Genomic DNA, 22870 nt, shown 5'->3' with positions numbered 1-22870 from the left:
CCGGGCTGTCCTGCCCGTCCCAGGGGTCCCTCCTGGCTGGGCAGGGGGGAGCACGGGGACCATCTCCCCTCTGCCATTGCTGCTCCATCCAGCACGAGCCCGAAGCACAGCTCGCCTCGGGAGAACTGTTTTCCAGCTGAGGCCGTTTTCCCAACTGTATCGAGCTGCTGCTAAGCCAAGAAGCAAACCCGGCTACAGGGCATGCTGCCATCGCGCCAGTTCTGCGCGGGCAAAGGACGAGCTGTGGGGCAGCAGCTGAACCATCAGCCACCGGGAGGAATGAGTGGGGTCTAGAGAAGAGAGAAGTAGGGCACTAGCTTTAGCCTTTGGCTTTCAAAGCAGCAGGATTAAATAAATTCTGCCTACAAACGAAGTCCTGGAAAGCCGGACATGCAGCGGCGAGGAGGTGGCGGCGAGTGCCACGTGGCACGGCGGGTGCCCGCGCGCCCCGATCAGCTGAGGAGTGGAGCCGAGCGGTCGTTGGTCACTGTTGGCTTCAGCTGGACATTGGCAAAGGGGTTTCTGCGGAGAAAGAGGAAGGCAGAGTTTAGCAGGAGGGATGGCGGCAGCGGGCCCTGGGAGGACGGGGTGCTGGCACAGCGAGCAGTGACCCAGTGAGACCCCAAAAAGCTTCTGCCACAGAGCCGAGGCGGCTCCGCTGGGCACAGGGGCTGTGCCAGGCGCGCTTCGAGGCTGAGGCTGAGCCCAAGCCCATGTGGGGCTGTTGGCAAGCCCGGAGCCACCAGCCCGGTCCCCAGCACCCCCTCCAGGAGCAGCAGCGTTTGGGAAGGGGTTAAGCTGGAGGTGCTCTGCCCTGCAGAGTCCTTGGGGGCAGCTGCCCCCCACTCCTCTCCACTAAAGCAGTGCTGGAGGTAAGAGACGTGCACTGGGGCTGCCAAGGGGAGGCCGGGGCTGGAGAAGCTGCTCCAGCCCCCCCAGGCTGGGCTCGAGCTGTTCCCACGCGTGGGAGCACCCCAAGATCGGCCGGCTCCGCACCGTGCCGATGCAGGGGGTTACAGCTCCCCGCGCCCCGGGGACCCCAGCCAAGAGCAGAGCGGGCAGCCCTGTGCAGCGGGTGCTGTGCAGGTGGCGGGGGGGCCACCGAAGAAGTTCAATATCCAAGAGACAGAGTAGGGGGACAGGAAGGGTCGGTGGGGCTTCCCCCCCCCGGGGTGTCCCCAGCGCTGTCCCACTGCCGCCAGCGCTCACCAGCTATGGCAGCGCTTCCTGCGGCCACCCCAGCGGCACGCACGGCGTCAGGGCGGGGGACGAGGGCTGCTGCGACACGGGGAGCACCCTCATCTGCCCCAAGGAGGTTCCCCCATCTGCCCCTGGCAGGAGGTAGCTTCCAGGGGGTGCAGGCAGCTGTGGGGGTACTGCCTGCAGTGCTCAGCCACCCTGAGCTGCCCGCAGTCATCGGGTCCAAACCTGCACCAAGCACAGCGGCCAAGGCAGCCGCTGAGCCCCCCCTGCAGCCCCCTGCCACCCCGCACACCCCCTGCCTCACTTGCTCAGCCAGCCCCTGCCCAGCTGCAGCCCCCAGCCCTCCCCAGGGAGCTGCACGGACCCTCTCCTCTCGGCAACAGCAGCGTGCCTGCTCAGCACTGGCACAGCCCTGCACACCGGGTGCCATGGCCGGGCACAGATGGGTGTGGGTAAAGCGTTAGCAGGGCAAACATGACAGTGGGGTTAAGAGCAGCCGTGGTTACCAGTTACCTCCACTGGGACTGGAGCAGCTTTAGGATGTCCCCGGCCCCCTCCCATGGGGCAGGAGGAAGGGGCTCCGTCCCTGCAGCCCCCCGGGAAGGGCACGTGCTGCCTCTCCAGGCCCTTGTCCCTGCCAGCCCTCACCTCTCCAAGTGCACCTTTGCTTTCCTCAAAAGATAAATGGCTTTCGCTTAAAAATAGGGTAATTAATTTCCCACCTAATTAATGCAGATCACTTTCCCCCCCAGGATGCCAAAATAGATTCTCAGGACTGGAGGGAGAGGAAAGGTTGCTTTGATGAGTCACCGGGGGTTATTATTTAACTGTTTTTGTTCTGGCAGAGAAGAGCTGTTGGGATGGGAGCCCGCAGCTCCAGGAGCCGCGGGAAAACCAGCTCATGGCTCAGAGAGAAACGGGGAAGGGGCTCTCCTGGGCTCCACAAGGCCAGTGAAGGGGGTCTCCGCTCCCGGGGAAACTCCTCCAACCCTGCCCTGGGGTCGGGACAAGGTGGCTCTCAAGACACGTTCCCAGGCCAGGCTACAAGCGAAAGAAGCTGCTCAAAAAAAACTTGGCATTAGCGTGGATCAGCTCTCCGGCCCCCTGGGAAGGGCTGGGGACAGCAATAGCGCGACTGGGCGCTGGTGGGACAGCGGGCACTGGAGACCTACAACCAAACAAGGTGGTTACAGGGAGCAGGGGAGCGGTGGGAGCAGCAGGAGCAGCTCAGCAGCCCCAGGGGAAGCGTGGCCGCAGCGAGCTGCCCGGCGCGGCGGCGGTGCCAGGAGCCGTGCAGATGCAGCGCGGTCACACTGGGAGCTCCCGCCACCGGGACGGGGACAAGCGGTGACCGAGGGAGGGGTGCAGAGGGAGGAAGCAGAGCAGTGGCACCGTCCCCACGCAGCCCCGCGGCTGTCACCCACTGCCCAGCGCCAGCGCACCCAGGGCTTGGCCCCCCGATACCGTCAACTTACTAACTACGGGCAGGGGCACCTCAAAACCTGGCCACTTCAACATCGGGGCTGCAAGGGAAAGAGAAGGCAGGTTGGAGGACAGCCGGACGTGCTCCGACCCTTGGATGGGAACAGAAGCTGTTGGTTAAGGAGAGGAACCGGGCTACGAGCCGGCGGCCGCCCCGGTGCAAGAGCCCACCAGCCACACTGCACGCAGCACCTCCAGGCAGAGGAAGCAGGGGAAGGAAAAAAATAAGAAGAAAAAAGGAGGAAAAGTGGTGTTTATGGAGTCACTGGTGCTGCCCGCCGGCTCCCTGCGAGGAGGGGAAGGAAGGGCATGGCCAGCCTGGGCGCTGGGAGCCACCTGCGGAGAGGAGAAGCCGGGCACAGCGGGGACCACTGCGGAAGGGAAGGGGACGGCTTCCTTCCCCCTGCCCCGGCCACCGCCGCGTTCCCACCGCTGCCCAGCCAGGAAAGCACAGCCATGGCCTCGGCATGCAGCGAGCAGCACAGCATCATCATCATCATCATCCTCCTCCTCCCCTTGAGCCGCAGACGGAGGGACACGGCCCTTAAACAGTTTTAGCTGCTCCTGCTCAGCAAAGCTGTTTAAAGCCTCGGAGGGCTGAGCACGGGCAGGCGGCCCCGGGGCTCACCCACGGCCGCCGAGTGCCAGGGGGATGGAAAGGGGAAAAAAAAAGAAATAATAATAAAAAAAAGCATGGCAACGTGCAATGGGCGATGCGGGCGGTGACGGGCAGCGCACAGGCACGGCAGCCGAAAAAGACACCGAGGCCCAGCTCAATGCAATAAATAAAACTTTTATTCAAACAATAACTCGGTACAGGGCACGTTTCTCTCTGGCTTTTAAAAAAAGGTTTTTCAGCACTTTACAATCTCCATACAGGCTTTGCTAGGCTGGGTTGGGTTTTTTTGTTTTTCCCCCCCTCTACGTTCAGTCATTCAGCACGAAATATCCTGGGTTAAAAATCTTTAGCAAAATCAGGACATCGATGCAGGAGGGTCTCGTTACAATATGCCCGTAGGTGAGAATATAAAACAAAAACTCGTCCGTGTGTGTGTGCCTCTTGCCAGCACAGTCCCAGGGAACAGGCAATGGAGGAGGTTTTAAAAATCACATCGGAAAAAGAAAGCGTGTGCAGCTCTGCGGTGGGGACGGCCACGGGCACTGAGGGGCTACGGCCGCGGGAGCGGGACCCCGAGTGCCAACCCAGCGGGGTGGGAGACCCCCGGCCACCGCCGAGCCCGCCCGGTTCGGGGCTGTGAGGGCATCCTCGGGCAGCTCCGCGCCAGCCCCAGCGCTAAGGTGAGGTAACAATACCTTGCTACAAAAAATATATATATATATATTTATAAAACAACCAGGAGTAACCCTCCCAGGGGGGCTGCCGACTGCGCCCCACGGCTGGCGGGACCCCCGCCCAGCAGCAGCCCCTTCCCCGCGGCGGGAGCCCTGCACCATCCGCTTCTCCCAAAGCCGCTGCGGTGGGCGGTTGGGACAGAAGTGGATGAGGGTGAGGGGGGGGACACGGGGCTGCTGCCCACCCCCTGTCCCTGCAGGAGTGGCATCGCGGGCGCGGGCAGCCCGGATGCTCGGTAACAGTACGGACACCGGAGGCCATGCACAGCTTTCCAGTCTGGGGGGTTTTGTCCCGGGTGGCTGCGTGCGGCCCCCGGGGAGGGCGAGTGCACGGGGGGCATTCACACCGGAGTACAAAAACTGCGTCCCACTAAAAGTGTCAAACTGTGTCCCGGCTGCTGGGGAGCGAGCGCAGCCCCGTCGGCAGCCCCTGCTCTGAAAAGGCTTCAGAAAGGAGGGCACTGAGAATGCGGGGCAGGGGAGAAGCACCATGGTTTCCTTGAAGATCACAAAGAGTTTAAAATCCAAAAGAAGGAGAGAAAGAGAAACGAGGGGGAAAGAAAAAGAAAAAAAACCAAACCAAAACAAAACCAAGGGGGGAAAGAAGCAGAAAGCTCTTCCAAGCAGCAAGGGGCGGCCGCTAGCCGGGGTGTCCTCACACCGTCGATACCAAACTGCCGCTGCCGCTGCGGAACAAAGCACAGGAGATGCCAGAGTGGCCGGGACAGCTGGCGTGCGCCGCAGCACCGTGCCCAGGAGCCTGGCTCCCCGGCACCGCACCACCATCCCGGCCGCGAGCTCCACCCCAGCCTGGCACCCGTCTGCGGGTTTGGGGTTTATCCCCATGGCAGAGGGAACGGGGACAGCGGAGCTGCCGGGGAAAGACCCCGAGAGCGCGTGTTCTCCATGGCCTCGCTGTCCGGGCGCGAGCCCAGAGGAGGTCGGGGACACGCGACTCTCTCCGGGGAAGCACAAGCCCCCACGGGGACACGGGCTGGCGCTGGGACCTGCCCTCCCCAGGAGACGCCGGGTCCCTCCACACTCACAGACGAGACCCGCACCACGTCCCCCATCCCAGCCACCGCCTGCCCGCCGGGAGCCCGCGCAGGGACCCCCATGGGCACACAGCATCACGGCTTCGCCCAGAGCCAGCACCAACTGCTCACTTCCAGGTAACGCGGTGGGGGGGTGAGGTCTTACCTGCTGATGGACCGCGTCCCGTAGTCATCGAGACCCTGCGGAGAGGAGGGGAGGAAGCACGGTGAGGGATGGGGGATGCAGGCTGTGCCCCTTCAGGCGCCACAAACAGCCCAAAGTGCATTGGGACCCAGAGCCAATACATTTGGAGAGGACAGGGAGATATGGGGATGACTTAAATGGGATTGAGAGAGCAGGGAGCAAAGCTGCACCGCTCTCTCGGAGCGGGACTTTATCTGGCACAACAAGGGAAAGCGAGAGCCAGGAGAGCCCTGGCATGCCCAGCCCCACCGCGGTACGGAGCTCCAGACACTTTGGAGGTGTGAGACACTCGAAAAGGGATCGAACGAGTCTGAGACACTGGTGAAATGTTCCGTGGAAAGACGTGTTTGCCTGTATCAACTCCCACCAGAAACCCACAGGGTTTTGGACCGTTTTCTCCTTCAGCCGGTACCAAATGGCGCTTGCAGAGGGGAAGGACTATGCTGGTTCAAGGAGCAGATGGGGACTGGGCTAGGAGGACATCGCTCCCTGAGCTCGGACCTGTCCTGGGATACAGCCACGGAGCAGCTCTGCTCTCCATGCCGAACATGGGACCGGTCCTGGAAGGAGCGGGAGCCACTTGTCTTGGAGCTGGCCACGCACCAGGGGTCAGAGACCCCCATTCCCACCATCCCAGGAACGCTCCTCATCACAAAACCCCAAACCCAGCTGCAAACTCTGCTGGGAAACCCAGTGAACGGCAAGGAGTGGGGCTGCACTTGTCCCATCCCTGGCAGAGAGGGCCAGACCCCGGCCAGAGCTGCCACCTCTCCAGAGCCCCCAGCTGAAGGGTCGGGTTCTGTATGGCTGCCTCTCCCCCTCCTCATCCTCTCCTCAACCGGCACCGTGTGCTGAGCGCTCTGGGGAAGCCAGTGTGGCTCATCCCACCATGCTTGTTGTGGCGGCGAAGTCTCACCACACCAGCAGCTCCTGGGTTAAGCTGGTGTCATCCACACACACGTCCTCCCCAATGTGTTATCCAAGAAGTCCTGAGCTTCTTTTGGACAACCGCCGGGGTGGGAAGCCCTGGCTGGGGTCTGCCCTAACCCTGCACACTCATCCCGGCGATCCCAAGGAACCACCACCGGCTTGAATCGGCATGTGCCAGAGAAAACACTTCCAGCTGCCTGTGAACAGCTGGTTTCTGGTGGGAGGCTCCCATGGAGTCGGCAAGCGTTGTCCTTTTGGGGGTTTACGGAGCCGTTTTGTGCCGTTTGCTCCCCGTGCCCTGCCCGTTTCGCCTGGGCAAGCCAAACCGGCCGGTCCCCACTATCCACCGCTCTCCTCTCCTGCCGCCTCCCTGCATCCCCAGCCCTCTCCCAGGAGGGATGCTCGGCAGGAGCTGGGGTCCCAGGCGAAGCACGCGGGTCAGCAGGCAAAAACGGCCAAACGCCCGTAAATCCCAAGGGAAACCTTGCGTGCGCTCGGACTTACAGCTGTCGACCTAGCGTAAGGCTTGTAGTGAGCGGAGGGCGGTTGGCAGAGGCCACTGGCATAGTCTTTAATTGCACAACCATAGGGCATTAGGTAGTCCTACAAACAACGAACACAGGTTGGAGAGCAGCCCTCTGCCACCTCCGCGGGCTCCACGCCGTGCCAGGGCCGAGCACGCCCGTCAACGCGTTTCATCCTTCTGCTTCAGAACCACCGGACGGATGGAGATGCTGTGAACACCCGGGTCAGCGCACACCGGGCTCCAGCAGCGCCCAGCACCCGGCTCCAGCATCTCCCGTTCATGAGCAATCCCACCCCCTCGAAGCGGGAGAAGCCCCCGCTGCCCACGGGCTCACCTGGGAGAAGGCGGGCACGGCCACGCTGTACGGCCTCTGCTTGAAGGCGTTGGCACCCTGGCCCGGGAAGCCCTGGGAGGCCATGCCGTAGTCGGGCGGTGGGATGGTCATGTCATCTTTGTCCAGAAGGTTCCCGGTGCTGCTGCTCTTCCCTTGCTGCAGGCTGGGTGGGGGGAACCCAAAGCAGAGGTGTCAGCACCAGCCCACCCAGGGCTGAGACCCTCAAGTTGCCCGTCCACCCTTGGGGGGGGACACCCCATGGCCAAAGACCCTCCTGAGCCAGCAACCACCTGCCTGCTGGGAGCTTTTCCCAACGACATCCATCGTGTCTGGGGGAAGTTGGGTATCCCCATCCCAAGCCCACAAGCCTGCCCTGGGAGGGGCTCAGGGATGCGCCCGGCTCGCCACCCGGGCGACGCTCCTACCTCGTGTGGACCCGCTCGCTGCCATCGCTGTCAAGGACCCGCGTGTAGGAGAAAGGAAACCAGCCTCTCCTGAAAGGCAAAGGCTGGGGATGAAGCCGAGCCCCCATTTACTCAGGGGGCACCCAGAGGAGGCTGTGCCCGTGGTGCCGCGGTTGGCGGGGACGGCCACGGCACTCACATTTTTGTTTTCTCGCTCTCTCCGTAATGCCAGCCGTCCCTGGCCTCCGGCACCAGCAGCGTGATGAGGTCCCCCTCCTTGAAGCTCAGGAGGGTGCTGTTATCTCCGGCAGCGTGGGAGAAAATGGCCTGCACCCTCGTCCTGCCGTTCCTCTCGAGCCCTGCGGCCATGGAGCTGGAGCGTGGCAGCGTCTTGTTTTCGGCTGGTGGGAGACAGAGACCAACGAGTGCCCCGAGTCCTTGACACCACGGCCAAACACAGGCACAGGGGGGGACAGGTCCCCAACCTCCCTTATTTTGCTCCAGTTGCCAACAAAGCCTTCAGCATCCGACTCGTACCTTCCCCCTTATCGAGCGGGATCCCGGGCAGGATCAGGTCACCGCTCTCGGCATTGCCCACCGGCCACGGCAAAGGGAGCAGCATCCCTGTGCCGCGTTCCTCACCGTTTTCCTCCTGGAAATCCTGCCCGTGGGCTGAACAAACCCCACCCAACCGAAAACCCACGGCAGCGCCGGCTCCGCTCGTCTCCTAACCCCAGGTCCAGAGGCACGAGTGGCACTTGACGCTGGAGGGACACTGCCAGTGGCTGCCCCGCCACCAGCAGCACCCCTGACGGTCCCACGCACCGCGGCTACCACCGGCACTGCCGGCACCCCCCGGAGCGGAGGATGGAGCCTCACCTGACGCGTAGCTGTTTTTCGGCGGCACGTTTTTGCGAACTGGGAGTGTGTTGGAGTAAGAGTCACTCAGCTGCTTCTGAGGCTGGGGAGGAGATAAAGATTTGGGCTGTGCTGGCTTCATCTCAGACCAGTGGTTGTACCCGTCACTGTCCGGGCCTGAGACTCCATTCACCACCGGCATGGCCTCCTGCGCCGACATGCGCTACGGAGAGAGGAGAGGAGGGGGGAAGACGGGGAACGTCTCCATTAGGGCATCGCACCGCAGCCCCCGCGGCGGGACGCGGCCCCAGGGAAGGCGGCTGACGGCGGATCAGAGCTTCAGCTGTTGGGTTTAGGTCCCCACCCGAGATGAACTGTGCTGGGGGGAGCGGGGGGGGGGTCACCTCTATGGTATTTTACTGCTCCAAGCTGCCTTGCACCCGATAAACCCCTCCGGAGCTCTACTGCTCAGCTCGTGCCCCACGTCAGGGGGGAGAGCCCTTTCTGAAGGGTCTTTCATCCCACGGGTCACTCCAAGCACCTTCTCCCAGTTACTGCGGTACCTCAGGTCAGCCCCACAGCTCCGGGACCAGCCTGGCGGGATGAGTCCAGCTCGCAGGTTCCCCAGGAGCCCCTGCAGCCCCCTGCCCCTCCAGAGCTCAGCGACCCAGGCAGGATGGGACGGGATGGGACAGGCTGCCCATCCCCACATCAGCCATGCTGTGCTCCTTCCCGCATCCCAGGGCGGCGGTGCCCGAAGCTGCCCAACCCTCAGTGATGGTCCATCAAAAGGCAACTTGCTGAGGACAACGGTGACACTGGCCCGGGCTCATCCCTCCAGCTTTGCTCAGAAGGGCACGACAACTTCCACCACGGAGATACTTACTCCTACAAAAGGTGCCAGCTCCGGGGGGACAGGGAGAGGTTTGGCACCAGGGATGGGGTCAGAGATGATGAGGTTGGATTTGGATGTAGACAGAGGACTGGGCATAATGGTGCCATTGCTGCTGGCAGCCATTTGCTGCATCAGCTGGATGGCGCGGTCCGGGATCTTGTTGGGATCCGAGCAGGACTGCTGCCACAGCGGCAGCTTCTGCGTCAGCATCTCCTTCCCCTGCAACAGCGAGAAACGAGGCGTGAGGGCACAGGGGTGCGGAAGAACCACCCGGCCCTGCACCCCTCCGTGGATCCGGTGCTGGCCTGATCCTGGCTGGAAGATCCATCGACTCCTCTGTGCACCGGCAGGATAAAAGACAGGGACTTACCGCTTCCAGGTTCTGACAGCGGCTGAGCCAGGAAGGCGTCACGAAAAATGGAAAGGAGGGAAGGAAAAGGCAATTCACCTCCCCAGCTCATCCGAGATCCCCGTGTGGGGCAGCTCCAGGGGCAGTGGGGTCGTAGGGTGCCAGGCAGGGTGCTGGGCTCCTCGGTGAATGGCACTGCTCGACCGAGCGAAGTGACAAAACCTGACCAAGGGCTCAGCCACGGGACACAGCGCACGGCCCGTCCAGGTCCCGAGGGATGAGCTGCTTGTTCAGGGCTGCTCAGCCCCGGCAGCCTCCAGCCCCGCTGCCCTGTGCCAAACCCCACCGCCCGCGGGCAGGACCGGCAGCCAGCCACCACCGCGCTGCCAAACAAGGGGAAAAACCCCAAACGATGGAGCTAAACTTGCCCGTATCCAGCTGATGCGTCCATGGCATCCTGGCACAAGGCTCTCCAGGGAAGGTGCCCCAGACCACACTGGGGTCCTTCCTCAGCCACGCACCCCACAGACCCCCAGCCACCTCCCCAGGAAACACGGCGTGACGAGGAGCGGCTCTGGTAAGCGTGACGGCTAGCTTACCCACCAGCTCATGCCACGGCAGAGCCGGGCAGCAGCGGGTGACCCGATGCCTCTGCACGGCTTCGCAGCCGTCTCACCTGAAGATGACTTGGTCCCCACGTATCAAAACCCCTCTTAAAGCCAACTTCGAAGTCCCAGAACGTTTCCCCACCGTTGGCCACCGGCTCCAGCCAAGGCACAGCCTCACCACCCAGGCTGCCACCGCCAGCACCCACCGAGAGCCACGGGCAGCAGCCAGATGGCGTTTTTAGCCGGCGAGGCCCATGGCGGCTGCCAGGCTGGGTGCCCACGCCGCACGTACGCCCACCCCGCTCTAGAACAGCCACCTGCAGAGCTCCTCGTGCAAAACCACCCTTCGCTTGCATGTGCCACGGTCGGGCTGCAAGTGCCAGCACCCTCATGCCCGCCGAGCCGAGCCGCCGTCCCCGGGGGGGAATTTCTCCCTCCTGAACTAGGGGAGGGGTTCGCACACGCGGAGCACCGATCCAGCCCGCGGCGCAGGGCGAGGGCAGCGCTGACTAATCCAAACTCCTTCTCCTGCTCCCTGGTGTGCCAAGCACGGTGGTGACAGATGGGTGCTGGGAGCGACGGGGGGTGGCGGTGGGGAACAACCACAACGGGAGCACGAGGCTGCGGGAGCAGTGCCGGTGTGCCCAGCCCTCGTCCGGATGGATGCCAGCGGGGAGTGGCTCCAGCCTCCTCCAGGACACATGGGCTGCCCGGGAGCAGGCGAGAGGGAGTTTGGAGCAGCAGTTTAATCTCTGGTTTAATCCCCATCTTTGCTAAAACCAGGCTCCGAGCAGGAACGTCGCTGCTTTGCCTTTCTTCTGCTTTTGCAAACCACGAGCTGATGCCCAAGGAACACGACCAGCCCATGCCAGGGCAGAGCCCCCACCCTCGGTGACCACGACACGCAGGAGGGGTGAGCTCAGCCCCATCCAGCCCCTGCCAGCTTTCCGGCACAGGTGAAGCCGCACCACGGAGGGGCCCGCACCGCCTGGGTGAGCCAGACGGCAGGGCACGCTGCCGGGCTCCACCATTGGCACCGCCACGCTGGCACTCGAGCAAACCACAGTTGGTCTCATCTACCTCGTGCAGCCAGAAGCTGCTTTGAAATGCAGAGCAGCACCCATGGGGGACGTGCCCCTCGCCAGAGGAAGGGCAGCTCAGGGTGCAGCACGGCTCTGGCACAGGCCGGCGGCACATGTGACCCCCCAGGGCACCGCATCGCCCCAGGGCACCACGTCTGTGGGTTATTCCTGCACTCCCCAAGCTGCAGGGGCTGCACCCGTCGTGGCTTTCAGGACATCAGCCACTCTACGGGCAGCAGCTCTTGGCAGGAGCATCCGCTGGGTGACGGGGCAGCTGGGACCGACAACCCAGCGGCCGCGGGAGCACGGCGGCACACCGGTGGCTCTGACTCACCTTGGCATGGTAGGTGATCGCGCTCTTCGCTACGGCGCACTGCTTCTCTACCAGGAAGCAGAACCGTCTCCTCTCTTCCGTGAGAGCCGTCTTATAGCCATCGGAGACGTAGTTTTCCAGCTCGCCTTGCTTGTTGCTGATGGCTTCGATGTACTGGAACGGGAAGAAGAGCAGAGAGGTGGCTGCCCGTGCCCCTTCACCCTCCAAGTGCCACCCCCTCCATGCACAGGGATGCGGCATCCTCCAGAGAGGGGTCAGCGGTGCAGCTGGTGGGGGGGGCGGTGGACACAGTGCCTGCAGGGAGCCCCCCTGGCACAGGACACGCACACACGTGCCCACATGGCCCCTCCAACCCGCCTTTACTCATCGCAGCCCCCCCCCCCCCACGCAGAGGCGCTGACTCAGCGCGTGGGCCAGGAGCCGCGCGGGCGGCGGGACGAGCTGTACCGCGTGCAGCCGCCCTCTCACCAAACGGGCACCCGAGCCGTGCCACGGCAACCGTGCCAGTGGCGGAGGCTGCTCCGACCACCTGGGGCCAGCAACGGCCCCCTGTAGCCCCCTGCTCGCCCTCGCCACCTCAGCACCCAAACCGCCGCAGAACCCAGCCCCAGCTGAACCTTCTCCTCCCTCGGGATGGTCCCAGGTTCCTGCACAGAGCTCCCACCCTCACTGTGGCACAGGGACAGCGGGCACCGGCCCTCGAAGGGAGCATCTCTCCTGCCCTGCCGCACCTCGTGGCACCGGCGCTTCCCCGGGGCAGCTGCAGGACCCCCCCAAAACCACAACCAGCCGCACAGAACCTGTTTCAGAAAATCCAAGCTTTCCCAAGAAGGGAATTAGACCGGAAATTTCAGGGCCCAAAGCAGCTTTACTTCTTTCTTCACGTTCAACGGTTATTTTTAGCGTGCTACAATATGTATGAGCAGACACACAAAATGGAACCAACCTCGACAACGCAGCGGGACGAAGCGACATCCCAGACTTCAAAGGGGGCCCACGGCAGAGCCGGAGCTCCCACCGCTGCCCCCCTGCTCCGAGATCCCCTCCCTGCGGAGAGGCAGACCCCGCGGGTGTGGGGTCTCCTCACAGGCACCAACGCGGGTGCAGGAAAGTGAGAAATGGGTAAAAACCCACTCTGCAACTAAAGACCCGGCAAGAAAGCTGGAGAGGGGCTTTGGACATGGGTGTGGAGTGACAGGACACGGGGCAATGGCTTTAAACCAAAAGAGGAGAGATTTCCATTAGACAGAAGGAAGAAATTCTTCCCTCCGAGGGTGGTGAGGCACTGGCACAGGTTGCCCAGAGAAGCTGTGGCTGCCCCATCCCTGGAAGTGTTCAAAGTCAGGTTGGATGGGGCTTTGGGCAACCTGGTGCGGTGGAGGGTGTCCCAGCCCATGGCAGGGGGGTTGGAACTGGATGATCTTTGAGGTCCCTTCCAACCCAAACCATTCCGTGATTCTATGACCCTGTTTCAAGGAGTATTTTTTCCCCCAAACAAGAAAATCCCGCACAAACACCCATGTTCAGGAACAGAAACAAATGAAGGGACCTGAGCTGACGCCACAGGGTGCAGAAGCAGAAATAACGGAGGTATTTCCATCACCCCCTGTGGGGAGAGCTGAGCCCAACGGGGGCTGGTGGGGATAGAGGGCACTGGGAGAGCCGGCAGGCAGCCGGGCTGTGCCAGCAGCAGGCACAGAGGTGCCAAGGCCAGCACAGTGCAGAGGTGGCAGTGGCCCCAGGCACATGCCAGCGGGGATGGTGGGTGGGAGCGGGCTCAGGGCAGAGGCATCGCCAAGCGTACCACCTCCTCCCAGGTACCATCAGCCCCGGGTACAGCAGAGGGACAGAGCCCAGAGGTGTCAACCTGGCAGCGGTGACGGGAACTGGGAGGGAAGGGTGCCTCAGCTCCAGCTCGGAGAGCCCCTGGCTCCAGTGCCCCGATCCCTCCGCCACAGCCTGGCTGTGCCCAGGCTGAGCCCCACTGGCCTTGCATGCCTCCCTACAAAACTTCCTTCCCTTCTCTCCCGAGGGAAGTGGCGGGATGCTGCTCCCCCTCCGGCAGAGCCCCATTTCTGGAAGGAAACACAGCCACGACAGCAGCAGCGAGCACAGAGCCCCCCACCCGAAACTCATCCTGCTGAATTTACCAACTGGGCCACGGAGGAGGAGAAGGCGAGGAGTGGAACGAGCCCACCCCTGGCACACGGACCATCCCACCGCAACTCACCTTTCCCCACACAACCGCCGCTGTGCCCCGGGTGGGCAGTGCCAGCCCCAGCTCCGACACCGCAGCGCGGGGCAGCGCTTCCTCTACCCAGGCAGTGCCAGGATTTCAGTTTTAATCACGACTTAAACATCGAGTTCAAGCCTTATTTACATCCCTGATGCCAGCCCTGTTCCACAAGTACACCTTTAATTATTCTGCTAACGACGGGCTCGTCTTCACGGCTGCAGCCGGTCAGAACACGCCGGCTGGCGCGGAGAGCCTGTCCTCGAAATTTGGTGTTCTCAGCACTTTATGTACTTTATGCAAATACGCCTGATGTGCCGTTGATTTACCCCGAGCCTCGATTTTGACACGTTATGACATTACAAAATGGCGAGAGCGCTTCTTGTTCAGCAGACAGTTCCCGTTTTGGATTTGCTCAAAATGACAACGGGCTTTCGAATAACGCACGGAAAGGCAATTTAAATAAAACCCTCGTTAAACGTGCCGGATGCACAGGAAGAAGAGTACCAGGTAAAGCACGACGTGAGGTCTCCCCACTGCACGTCAAGAAGCACCGTCTCTCACCGGCACGCGGTGCTTCGCCTGTGCCCAGGTGCCCGTCCGGGCTCACGGCTGCTGCCCACGTCTCCTTTCCCGTGGGGATGGAGGGGAATCCTGCAGCCATCCCGCATTTTGAACCCCAGCCGGGCACGTTTCTCAGCTTGCCACGACCTGACAGCCGGCGTCAGGGCCAGGGGAAGGTGCCTCCAGGACCTCCTCGACACACACGTACCACTCGAGTGATGCGCCTTAAATCCAGCCCTGGATTTAGGCTGTCAGATCCAGATTCTGAGCGTCATCTAAATAAAACCCCCAGTTTAAAGGGGGAAAAATAAACGAACCCCATTTGTGAGCTGAGCACCTGAGGGGGCAGGGAGCTGGCCAGGGCACTGCTCATGGTGGTCACGGCTGTGCCGAAAGTCGGAGCATGTGCCAGAGCCTCCCAACAGCTCCAGAAACCTTTTCTGGGTTTCTAGGTTGGAGAGGCCTCAAATAACTCCCCCGTCTCCCCCCCCCCCCAGCTCCTGAACACATCCACTTCCAAGGCACCGGGAGCCGCTGACCTAATTAGCAATGTCAGCACGAGGCGGCGGCGCAGCCGGTAAGGCTTTGGTTGGAGATGCTGCCGCGGCTCGGGGGCAGGAGCGCCGGAGCGAGGGGTCCTGCCCGGCCGGGGAGGGGGAGCCGCGGCTGCGCGGGCGGCGGTGGCTCAGCCACGGACCCGCCGGTTCAAGCCCTCCTGGCCGGCCGATGCTGGGGAGAGACAGGTGATGCTGGAGCAGAGCTCGGCCACACTGGGTTCAGCCGACGCTGGGCAACCTCCGTACGCCAGACCACGTTACCCCAACGGGTCCGACAGTTAATTAGGAATAAGAAAATGTAAAAGAGGAAACAAGATGCTGCAAAGTCGCCGGCTCAGACAGTCGCCGTCGCCCCCAGCCCAGGAAAGCCCCGGCACGCAACGGCCCTGCCGCCGGCATGAACATCACCTCCCCAGCGCCACTCAAAAGCCAACAGCCAGAGGTGTGCAGAGGTGAAAAACATCCAAGAAATGTCAAGACCCGAGTTCTTTTCAAGCGCCCGCTGCCATCGCGGTGGTTACAGCAGCATCAGCCGAGCCTTTAATGACCGCGGCGCCTCGCTGGAGCAGCATGAGCTCAAACTGCTCCTTCCGAGCCGGGAACGTGCAGAACAGTTCGGAATGAGCCGAGGGCAGCGCTAACACATTGAGCACGACTGCAGAAATTGGCATTACAGATCTTTATCGGCGACTGCGGAGCGACAGAGCAGCCACAGGGACAAGAGGGAACGGAGAGCGGCAGGAGCTGGCACAGCTGCCTCCGAGGGCTCAGGACCGCGCTGGGCACAGCCACTCTGTGTTCTGAGACCAGAAAGCCAGTAACAGCACAGGGCAGCACGCGGCGGGCATGTTCCCAGATGGCACTGGGAGAGACACAGAGCCAGGAGGGGACCGTGCCTCCAAACGCCAAACCCTGGCTCTCATCCCAGGGAGGGACAGGTCAGGATCCATGGCACAAAGCTGTGGGGAAAACAGGAAAGAAAGCAGGAGGGAGAGGACTCAGAGCAGGAAGGTGGCAGGTTGAAACACCTGGAAGCAGTAAACACCAAGAGAAGGGAGGGTTTATTTAGGGAACCACAAGGGAGAATAATTAGAAAGCAATGGGATAAAATAAGGAAGAAGTTTGGCTGGTTAACAAAGGAAGAGCAACCAAGGTGATGAACAGTCTCAAGCAAAACCAGCTGAAACCCCACCGCAGCACAGAGTCAGATGGAGGAAAAGCGGCAGCCCAGGGACCCTCAGTCCTGCTGCCTCCTGAGGCCACAGGGAGCTTTTCCTCATTCCCAGAATTTGGTCCTTGTGTGGAAGCCGGTGGACCCTGGAGCAGCCTCGGGGGAGTCACCGTCCCCGCCAGCCACCTCCACCATTGCCCACGTGGGTGACGGATGGGGAGGGAGGTGGGTCGGCTCGTTTAGCCGGACAGAGTGATGCCGTATGGGAATCCTGAGATGGCAGCAGCTCTTCCCAGCAGAGCACGTCCAGGATGGAGCTCGGCCATGAGCCTGGGGTGACCCAAGCACTCCTGGGATGAGGCAAATACAGCAACAAACCAAACCCTCTCCCGCAGCAGAGAAGGCCCACACACGGGTCACCGAGGGAGACAAGACACATTTCACTGCCTTTTGCAAGGACAAGAGGACCCTGCGGAGCCACCGGACCCCCACACCTGTCAATGCCCATGGGCACCACGAAACCCAGCACTGTCCCTGGGGAGAAGGCAAACTCTCCCAGCCCTGAACAAGCACTGACATCTCCAGCCAAGGAAGGTCTTTCAGCACTGGTACTCTCTGTGCCACCCACCAGCCTCCTCCCACCCCAGCTCCATCACCCCACAGCCAACCCCCCCTCGGCGATGCCATCCTTCCCATCCCGTGGCTCAGTCGTGCACCAGGGCCACGACGGGTTCCCGTCACCACGAGCGGCTCTGTTGCTGTACCGAGCCGGCAAACCTCTTCCAAAGCAAGAGGCGTTACACTCCCCCTTACCCCCCAGAAACCCCCTCCTCAGCAAGCAGAGACACACTGACAGTTATCAAAGGTGAAAACGTGCCGAGCACAGCCCCAGCAGCTGCCCCGCTCCAAGGACGGCGGCCCCCCATTCCCCCCGAGAAGGGCTGTCTCCCCTCGTTATTGCGCATCTCACATCTGTTCATCGGGACATCGGCCTCATCCTTCCACGTTCCTGTGAAGCACCATCCAACACACACGCACACGATGCGACATAAAATTTACAGAGAGCAGAACAGCAGCTGAGCACTTCCTCCAGCTGCAGCGTGGGGGGGGTCACAATCAGCTGCTTAAAACATTCCCTCGATACGGGGAGACCCTGGATCAACAGCTCGGTGCACAAGGTTTGTACCAAAATGCTCATCAGACACGGCATCAACCTGGGAACTGGTAGCCCAGCTTCCAGCAGAGCCATTGGAGGCATCTCAGCCCAGAGGAAAAGCACTTTAAGCTTCATTTTGTGTATCTGGAGCAGCTGCTTACGGCTTTGCAGAGCCGGTTTCAGGAAGCCCCGTGCTGCGCCAGAGCCCGCGGCTCAGTCGAGGCGGCAGGGGCGCTGCCAGCCCACCGCAGCGGCTCAGCAAACCCACCGTGGCCACGGCTGCTGCACGGAGGAGACAGACTGCCCTGCTCTCGGGTAAGGACTCACGGACCACAGAGTCTGGAAAAGCTGCTCCGGCACCTGGCTCTTGCAGCACCGTGTCTGGAGGGACGAGGCTGCGGTGCCTCGAAGCCCCCACCAACACCCAAAGCCTCCCCAGACGCTCGGGGCCAACGGTGCCAGCACACGAGCTCACAGCTGATGACAGAGTAAACAGAGGCACAAAGGACCACGAGGGATGAGCTCCCCGATAAGGTCCCAGGACACGAGTGGGTAATGCCGCTGCAGTACGCAAACACTCCGGTTGGTACCTCCCAGGTGGGGATCCCGCCCAGCCCCCGTGGCAAGAAGGACACTCTGATGCTGCCCACAACCATGGCAGCCCACCCTAGACCTGGCATTTCCCACGCTCTCGCCCTCCCTGCAACCACTGCCCATGTTCGCTGGGTTGGGGCACATCCCAACCCAGCTCCCGGCACGGTAAAACCTGGAGAGAGTCACCTGGAGCCGCTCAGCTTTTACATAATTCTTCCCTATTTGACTTTTACATAAGCCCTTGTAACCTGGTTTGTGCAAACTCCTCAGTTGGAGCTTCTTGACCTCTACCTAAAATTATTTCTCCTGATGGGAATATCAAAATGAGGTTTCAATTACAAAAGTTGATAAACCACTCACCCCCCACCCCGGTTATTTGGCACAGTGGTATTTAATGCGTAAAATACCCGCCGGGAGCCGGTGTAGGGAGCAGCGGGCACATCCGGGCAGGAGCTGAGCCCCCACTTTCACAGGGGTGGGAAGGGCAGGGTCTCCCCCTGCCCTTCCGGACTCACCGGCGCGGCTGCTCGCCGGCACGGCCGTGCCAAAACCCCGCTGGCCCGGGTCAGGCGCAGCCTTTCGCCGCTATTTAGGAGGAATTGCACTCAGCTTCGTGGGAACCCGACTGCTCGCGGCACTAACACGGTTTGATAAATAGTTTGAACCAACGTAACTTCGTTGTTGAGCTGCTGATTCAGTCGAGGTCCTACCCCCCCCACGACCTTGACTTCACAGCTGGATCGTAACCGGTGCTTAATGGAATTACCGCGGGTTTGCTTCCTCGGCGATTGTTTCATCTTAATATTGTTCTCATTCTTCTTCGTAAGAGACGTGAAGTGAATGGAATTGGTTTATTCTCCGGGTTTTCAACACAGATCGAAAAACAGTCCCAGTAACCACCTAAGATGAGACACTGGAGGCAGTTGGCTGTCGCAGCGCTCCTTCCCCCTGTGTAACAAAAGCTCTGGACTGATCCACAGGGAATAAAAAGCGCGGCCTTATGGCCACGCTCAGCAGTAACAACCCACAGCGTCTCTCTTGACCGTGACAAAGCTTTGGAGGTGGAAAGCCACTGCACTCACTGCACTTCCAGCTGCTCTTCAGCTACATGAGGTGCCTACTGCAAACCCCACGGTGCTTCAAACCCTCGGCCACTTCAGTCCTGCGCCGCCCGTCCTCGTCCGTTAAACTCCACGAAGCAGCACCAGGCGGTGCCACACGAGGTGGGACTCGGACAGCCCTGGCTCAGCCCTCACCACGCGCTTGGCAGCAGCCTCCAGCACATGTCCTGATGGAGCTACCAGGCTGTTTCCATCAACAGCAGCTTCTCCCACTATGAGACCAGTCATCTGCAACAGCCCATGGAGCAGCTCCAGCCGCCTGTTGTCCTGTCACTCTGTGGTCCCCAGACACCAGCCTGAGGAACCCTTCAGCACCCCGCAACCATCACAGGGTGCCTCCAGCAGCCTCCCTGGAGCCCCACGGGGGGTTTTACCAGCCATCACGGGGGAGGGCTCTGGGGCAGCTAAACAAACTGAACTGCACGCAGAACAGTGTTTTAGACCAGTTGGGAAAGACTTTTGTGGAGCAAAGCCCCACAGTGTGACACCAGCAGCTCTGAAGATGCTCCTGGTCCACCAAGCCCACACCAGGCTCCCTTCCTCCAGCTGGTACCGACACACACACACCTCGAGGCTGGAACCCCCCCTTGCAGCGACCCCCCTTCTCTCTGCTACCCAGGCAAAAGGAGCAATAACAGCATCAAGGGTGGCCCAAAATACTCTTTTTCTGTTGAAAGGAACCACCAGCATCGCAGTCAGCAGAGAACAGAAGGGGAAAAAAAAAATAAAAATCACCCTTTTGGCTGAATTCAGCAATTTAACTTTGTATTTGGATGGGGGGGCGGGGGGCTGAGCAGGCTCATAGCTCTTTAAGCTCAAAAGCCACCATAAGGCTTTTTCGGAGATAAGCGCTTCCTAAATACTTACTGCTGCAGGATTAAGCGGACGGGAGCCTGATCCTGTTTCTACAGGACTACCCCGTCCCCGCCACGTCGCAGAGGGGGATCAAACCATCGCTCCTCTCCCCACTACAGAAAGCCAATCACAGGGATGGATTCTCTCTTCCTCCGAACTCCAGGCGTGGGATGGGGACCCCTGCACGGCGGCGGCCGAGCACATTGTTCTCCTTCAGTGCTTATTCTGATCCATGCCACCGAGACAATGACTGATCCCCCAAATTTTAGTGCAATGAAATGTCACTTCCCCAGCACAGCCTTCACGGTAACGATCTGCTGACTGCTTCAGCTGCCACCCTGCACGCAGCCCCGGCGAGTGAGGTGCCACCGACGCCTCCATCCCCCTCAGCAGACACGGACCGTTCTGACACGTTACCGGCTCGTGGCATCCAAAGTCACAGATTCCGGTCGCAACGTGACGCCTGTTCTCCTGCCTTGGCTACAGGACCAGGTCATTTCTGGCTTCAAGGTCCATCTTCCCCTTCCCAAGGTACGACTCGTGCTGCAGTGGTTCGGTGCCCTTCACTCACGCAGCAGCACCCGCACCTTTGGCCGCAGCAGGTTGGCAGGGTGGTGCATCAATTACTCGTTAACGTTCGCCACGTTCAGCCGCGCTCCGGGCGAAGCTCGAACCGGAGGTCGCAGCCTTTGGAAGACACGAACTCCCGCTGCCAACGCAGCAGCAACCGGAGTGCCGCAGCCCCTCGGCGCATCCCGCTCCCGGCTCAGCTCCAGCGCCACCAGCACTGGCCACGATGTGCCGGGATGCTCTTCAGTGAGATGCTGACCCCAACTCCCTCCCCGCAGGGATCCCCAATGCTTCGACCCCCGAAACGTGCCCACCCCGCAGCACAAATCACCCAGGCATGTGCCATGAGGGACCCCAGCCCCGCGCCACCAGGACCGATTAGCAAACGGCGCGTGGTCGGCGAGCGAGCCCACACTGCGATCACACCGCGGTGATTCACCGCAGCCGCCTCCGGCCCACGCCGCCGCCCCGGCGAGCTGGGGGAAGGGGCGCCCCGGCAGCAGGAGCAGAAAATATTTAAGCAAAACACCATCCAGAGGAAGATGGATTGGGCACAACAGAAATTAATGATGATCTTGGGTTCATTCATTAAGAAAAGGAAAAAAATCAGCACCAGGAACAGATGATGGAGCCAGGTTAGTCACCGCCTGGCACATCTGCCGTTGGCGGAGCTCACAGCCCCCCCTGCACCATCCTCCTCTGGGGCGGCCACGAGACCAACGCACTCCCATCATGGGCTGCCACCCCCTCCCAATCCACACCTCCCACCCCATCCTCCAGAGAAAACAGCGAGTCCCTGTTCCTAACGCCTGCCGGAGCCGGGCCACCCCGAGCACGTGCCACCCGGCGTCCCCCCCCAGGCACGAGGACCCGACACTCGTTGCCCCCCACCGAGGTCCTACCTGCAGCTCCTTGTCCGAGTACTTCTGGGGGTTTTTGCTGCCTTGGCTCTTCTTCCGGAGTTTCTTCAGCTCCGCCTGGCACTTGTCGAGCGAGTCCCCCTTGCTCCTTTGCTCCGTCTGGTATTTTTTCAGCGCAGCCTGGGTGCAACAGGAGACAGCTCTGAGCAGCTGAAGTCAAACCTCGGCTGCGGCTCCTGCTGCTGGGGGTGGGCAGAAGCAAGCAGGACCCCCCCACCCCCCCCTTTTCCTTTGGGAGAAGCGGGATCCCCACGGCCCGGAGAGCGAACCAGGCAGCAACGGCGCGACACTGGGGAAAACGCTGTTCTGTGCAGTGATGTGCGTGATGCCCAGGGACCCATCCGTGCCCAGGGGCACGAGCAGTGCCCAGGCACAACCATCCCCCAAGCAAGGCCTGGGTGGGCGGTGGGAACAGGAGCCAGAGGCACCCAAGCTGACACCAGGAGTGCCAGGCTGTGCGAAGCCATCACTCACGCTCAGGTACCGGGAATCCAGCTCCACCTTCTGCTCCAGCTGCGTCAGGAGCTCGTTGTGGAAGGACTTGAGCTGCGGGCAGAGAGAGAAAACATGGGTCCATGGTGAGGGTGGGCAAAGCTGCCCGGGCAGAGTGGCTGTACGGACAGAGCAGCGCCCAGGGACAGATGGACACGCAGGGAGGGACCCAGCAAGGCAGAAGCAGACGTCCAAGCAGACCAGACCCTTTGCAGCTCAGCAAACCTTCTCCAGAGAGGCTGGCATCACCCAGTCAAGACATAGAAAACCATTTCACTCAGCTGCAACACCAGCAGAGCACCGGGCACACCCGGGCTGGGGCACTCACCATCTCCTCCAGCTGGTTCTGGATCTGCCGGTGGACTTCTGCCATCTGGAAGAGCACATCTCCTGCAAAGACAAGCCATGGGGAGGGGGTGTGAGGTGCCAAGCTTGGTGGGGCACCCCCGGGCTGGAGTAGGAGGCACCCCACAAGCAGGGAGGGGTTGGCAGCCAGACCCATGGGTGCTCCTGCGGTACCCCCGTGCTCATGGGGAACGAACATCTGAGACACTTGGACACACACGTACATCTCGTGTAGCATGGAGGGAAGCGAGGACAAGCAGCAGCAGGACCCCAGCCCTGCTGGTGACCCACCGTGCCTCAACTACGGCACAGCTCTGCCCGTGCCAGCCCTTGGCCCAGCCGCAGCGACATGACAAAGGAGCCAGAGACAATGGGACCAAAAAACATCCCTCACCTCGACCCAACTGTCCAGATACTGAAAGAAGCAGGTGAAGATGAGAGATTCTGCACTAACAACTGAGATGGGAATTTGAACAGCACTGCTACAGCCGGGAGCTTCGCCTGATGCTCTCCCAGCTGTGCCAACAGCCCGAAGCTGGGCACAGAGCACCTGCAGCCTCTGCCCCTGCGGTGAGCCCCAGCACTCAGCCCCACTCCCGGAGCTGCGGGGCTGAGCCCCAGGTTGATAATTTGCCTCAGAACCACTGGACCTGTTCAACCTCGGCGGCCGAGCCGGGCAGCGAGGGCAGAGCTGT

General features: G+C 61.5%; 1 protein-coding gene across 6 annotated transcripts in view; it reads right to left on the bottom strand.

Annotated features, from left to right (window-relative positions):
- Window positions 1–452: 452 nt before the first annotated feature.
- BAIAP2 (BAR/IMD domain containing adaptor protein 2) overlaps window positions 453–22870 on the bottom strand; it is a 42338-nt gene continuing 19920 nt past the window's right edge. For 2 of the 6 annotated variants that reach the window (XM_086623912.1, XM_086623914.1), the window contains exons 4-14: window positions 22159–22220; window positions 21813–21884; window positions 21321–21458; window positions 11598–11750; window positions 9216–9443; window positions 8351–8552; window positions 7671–7872; window positions 7493–7561; window positions 7068–7230; window positions 5239–5273; window positions 4694–4724 (exon numbers count right to left, since the gene is read on the bottom strand). In XM_086623912.1, coding sequence (XP_086480038.1) covers window positions 4694–4724; window positions 5239–5273; window positions 7068–7230; window positions 7493–7561; window positions 7671–7872; window positions 8351–8552; window positions 9216–9443; window positions 11598–11750; window positions 21321–21458; window positions 21813–21884; window positions 22159–22220 — 1355 coding nt within the window. Of the gene's footprint in view, window positions 523–2698; window positions 2727–4693; window positions 4725–5238; window positions 5274–6711; window positions 6811–7067; window positions 7231–7492; window positions 7562–7670; window positions 7873–8350; window positions 8553–9215; window positions 9444–11597; window positions 11751–21320; window positions 21459–21812; window positions 21885–22158; window positions 22221–22870 lie in introns of those variants that run through there. The other 4 variants (XM_086623911.1, XM_086623913.1, XM_086623915.1 and 1 more) reach the window with 4 other exon arrangements.

The sequence above is a fragment of the Tauraco erythrolophus genome, chromosome 20 (assembly GCF_009769465.1).
Source record: "Tauraco erythrolophus isolate bTauEry1 chromosome 20, bTauEry1.pri, whole genome shotgun sequence".
NCBI lineage: Eukaryota > Metazoa > Chordata > Aves > Musophagiformes > Musophagidae > Tauraco > Tauraco erythrolophus.
This window is presented reverse-complemented; position numbering and strand designations above follow the sequence as displayed.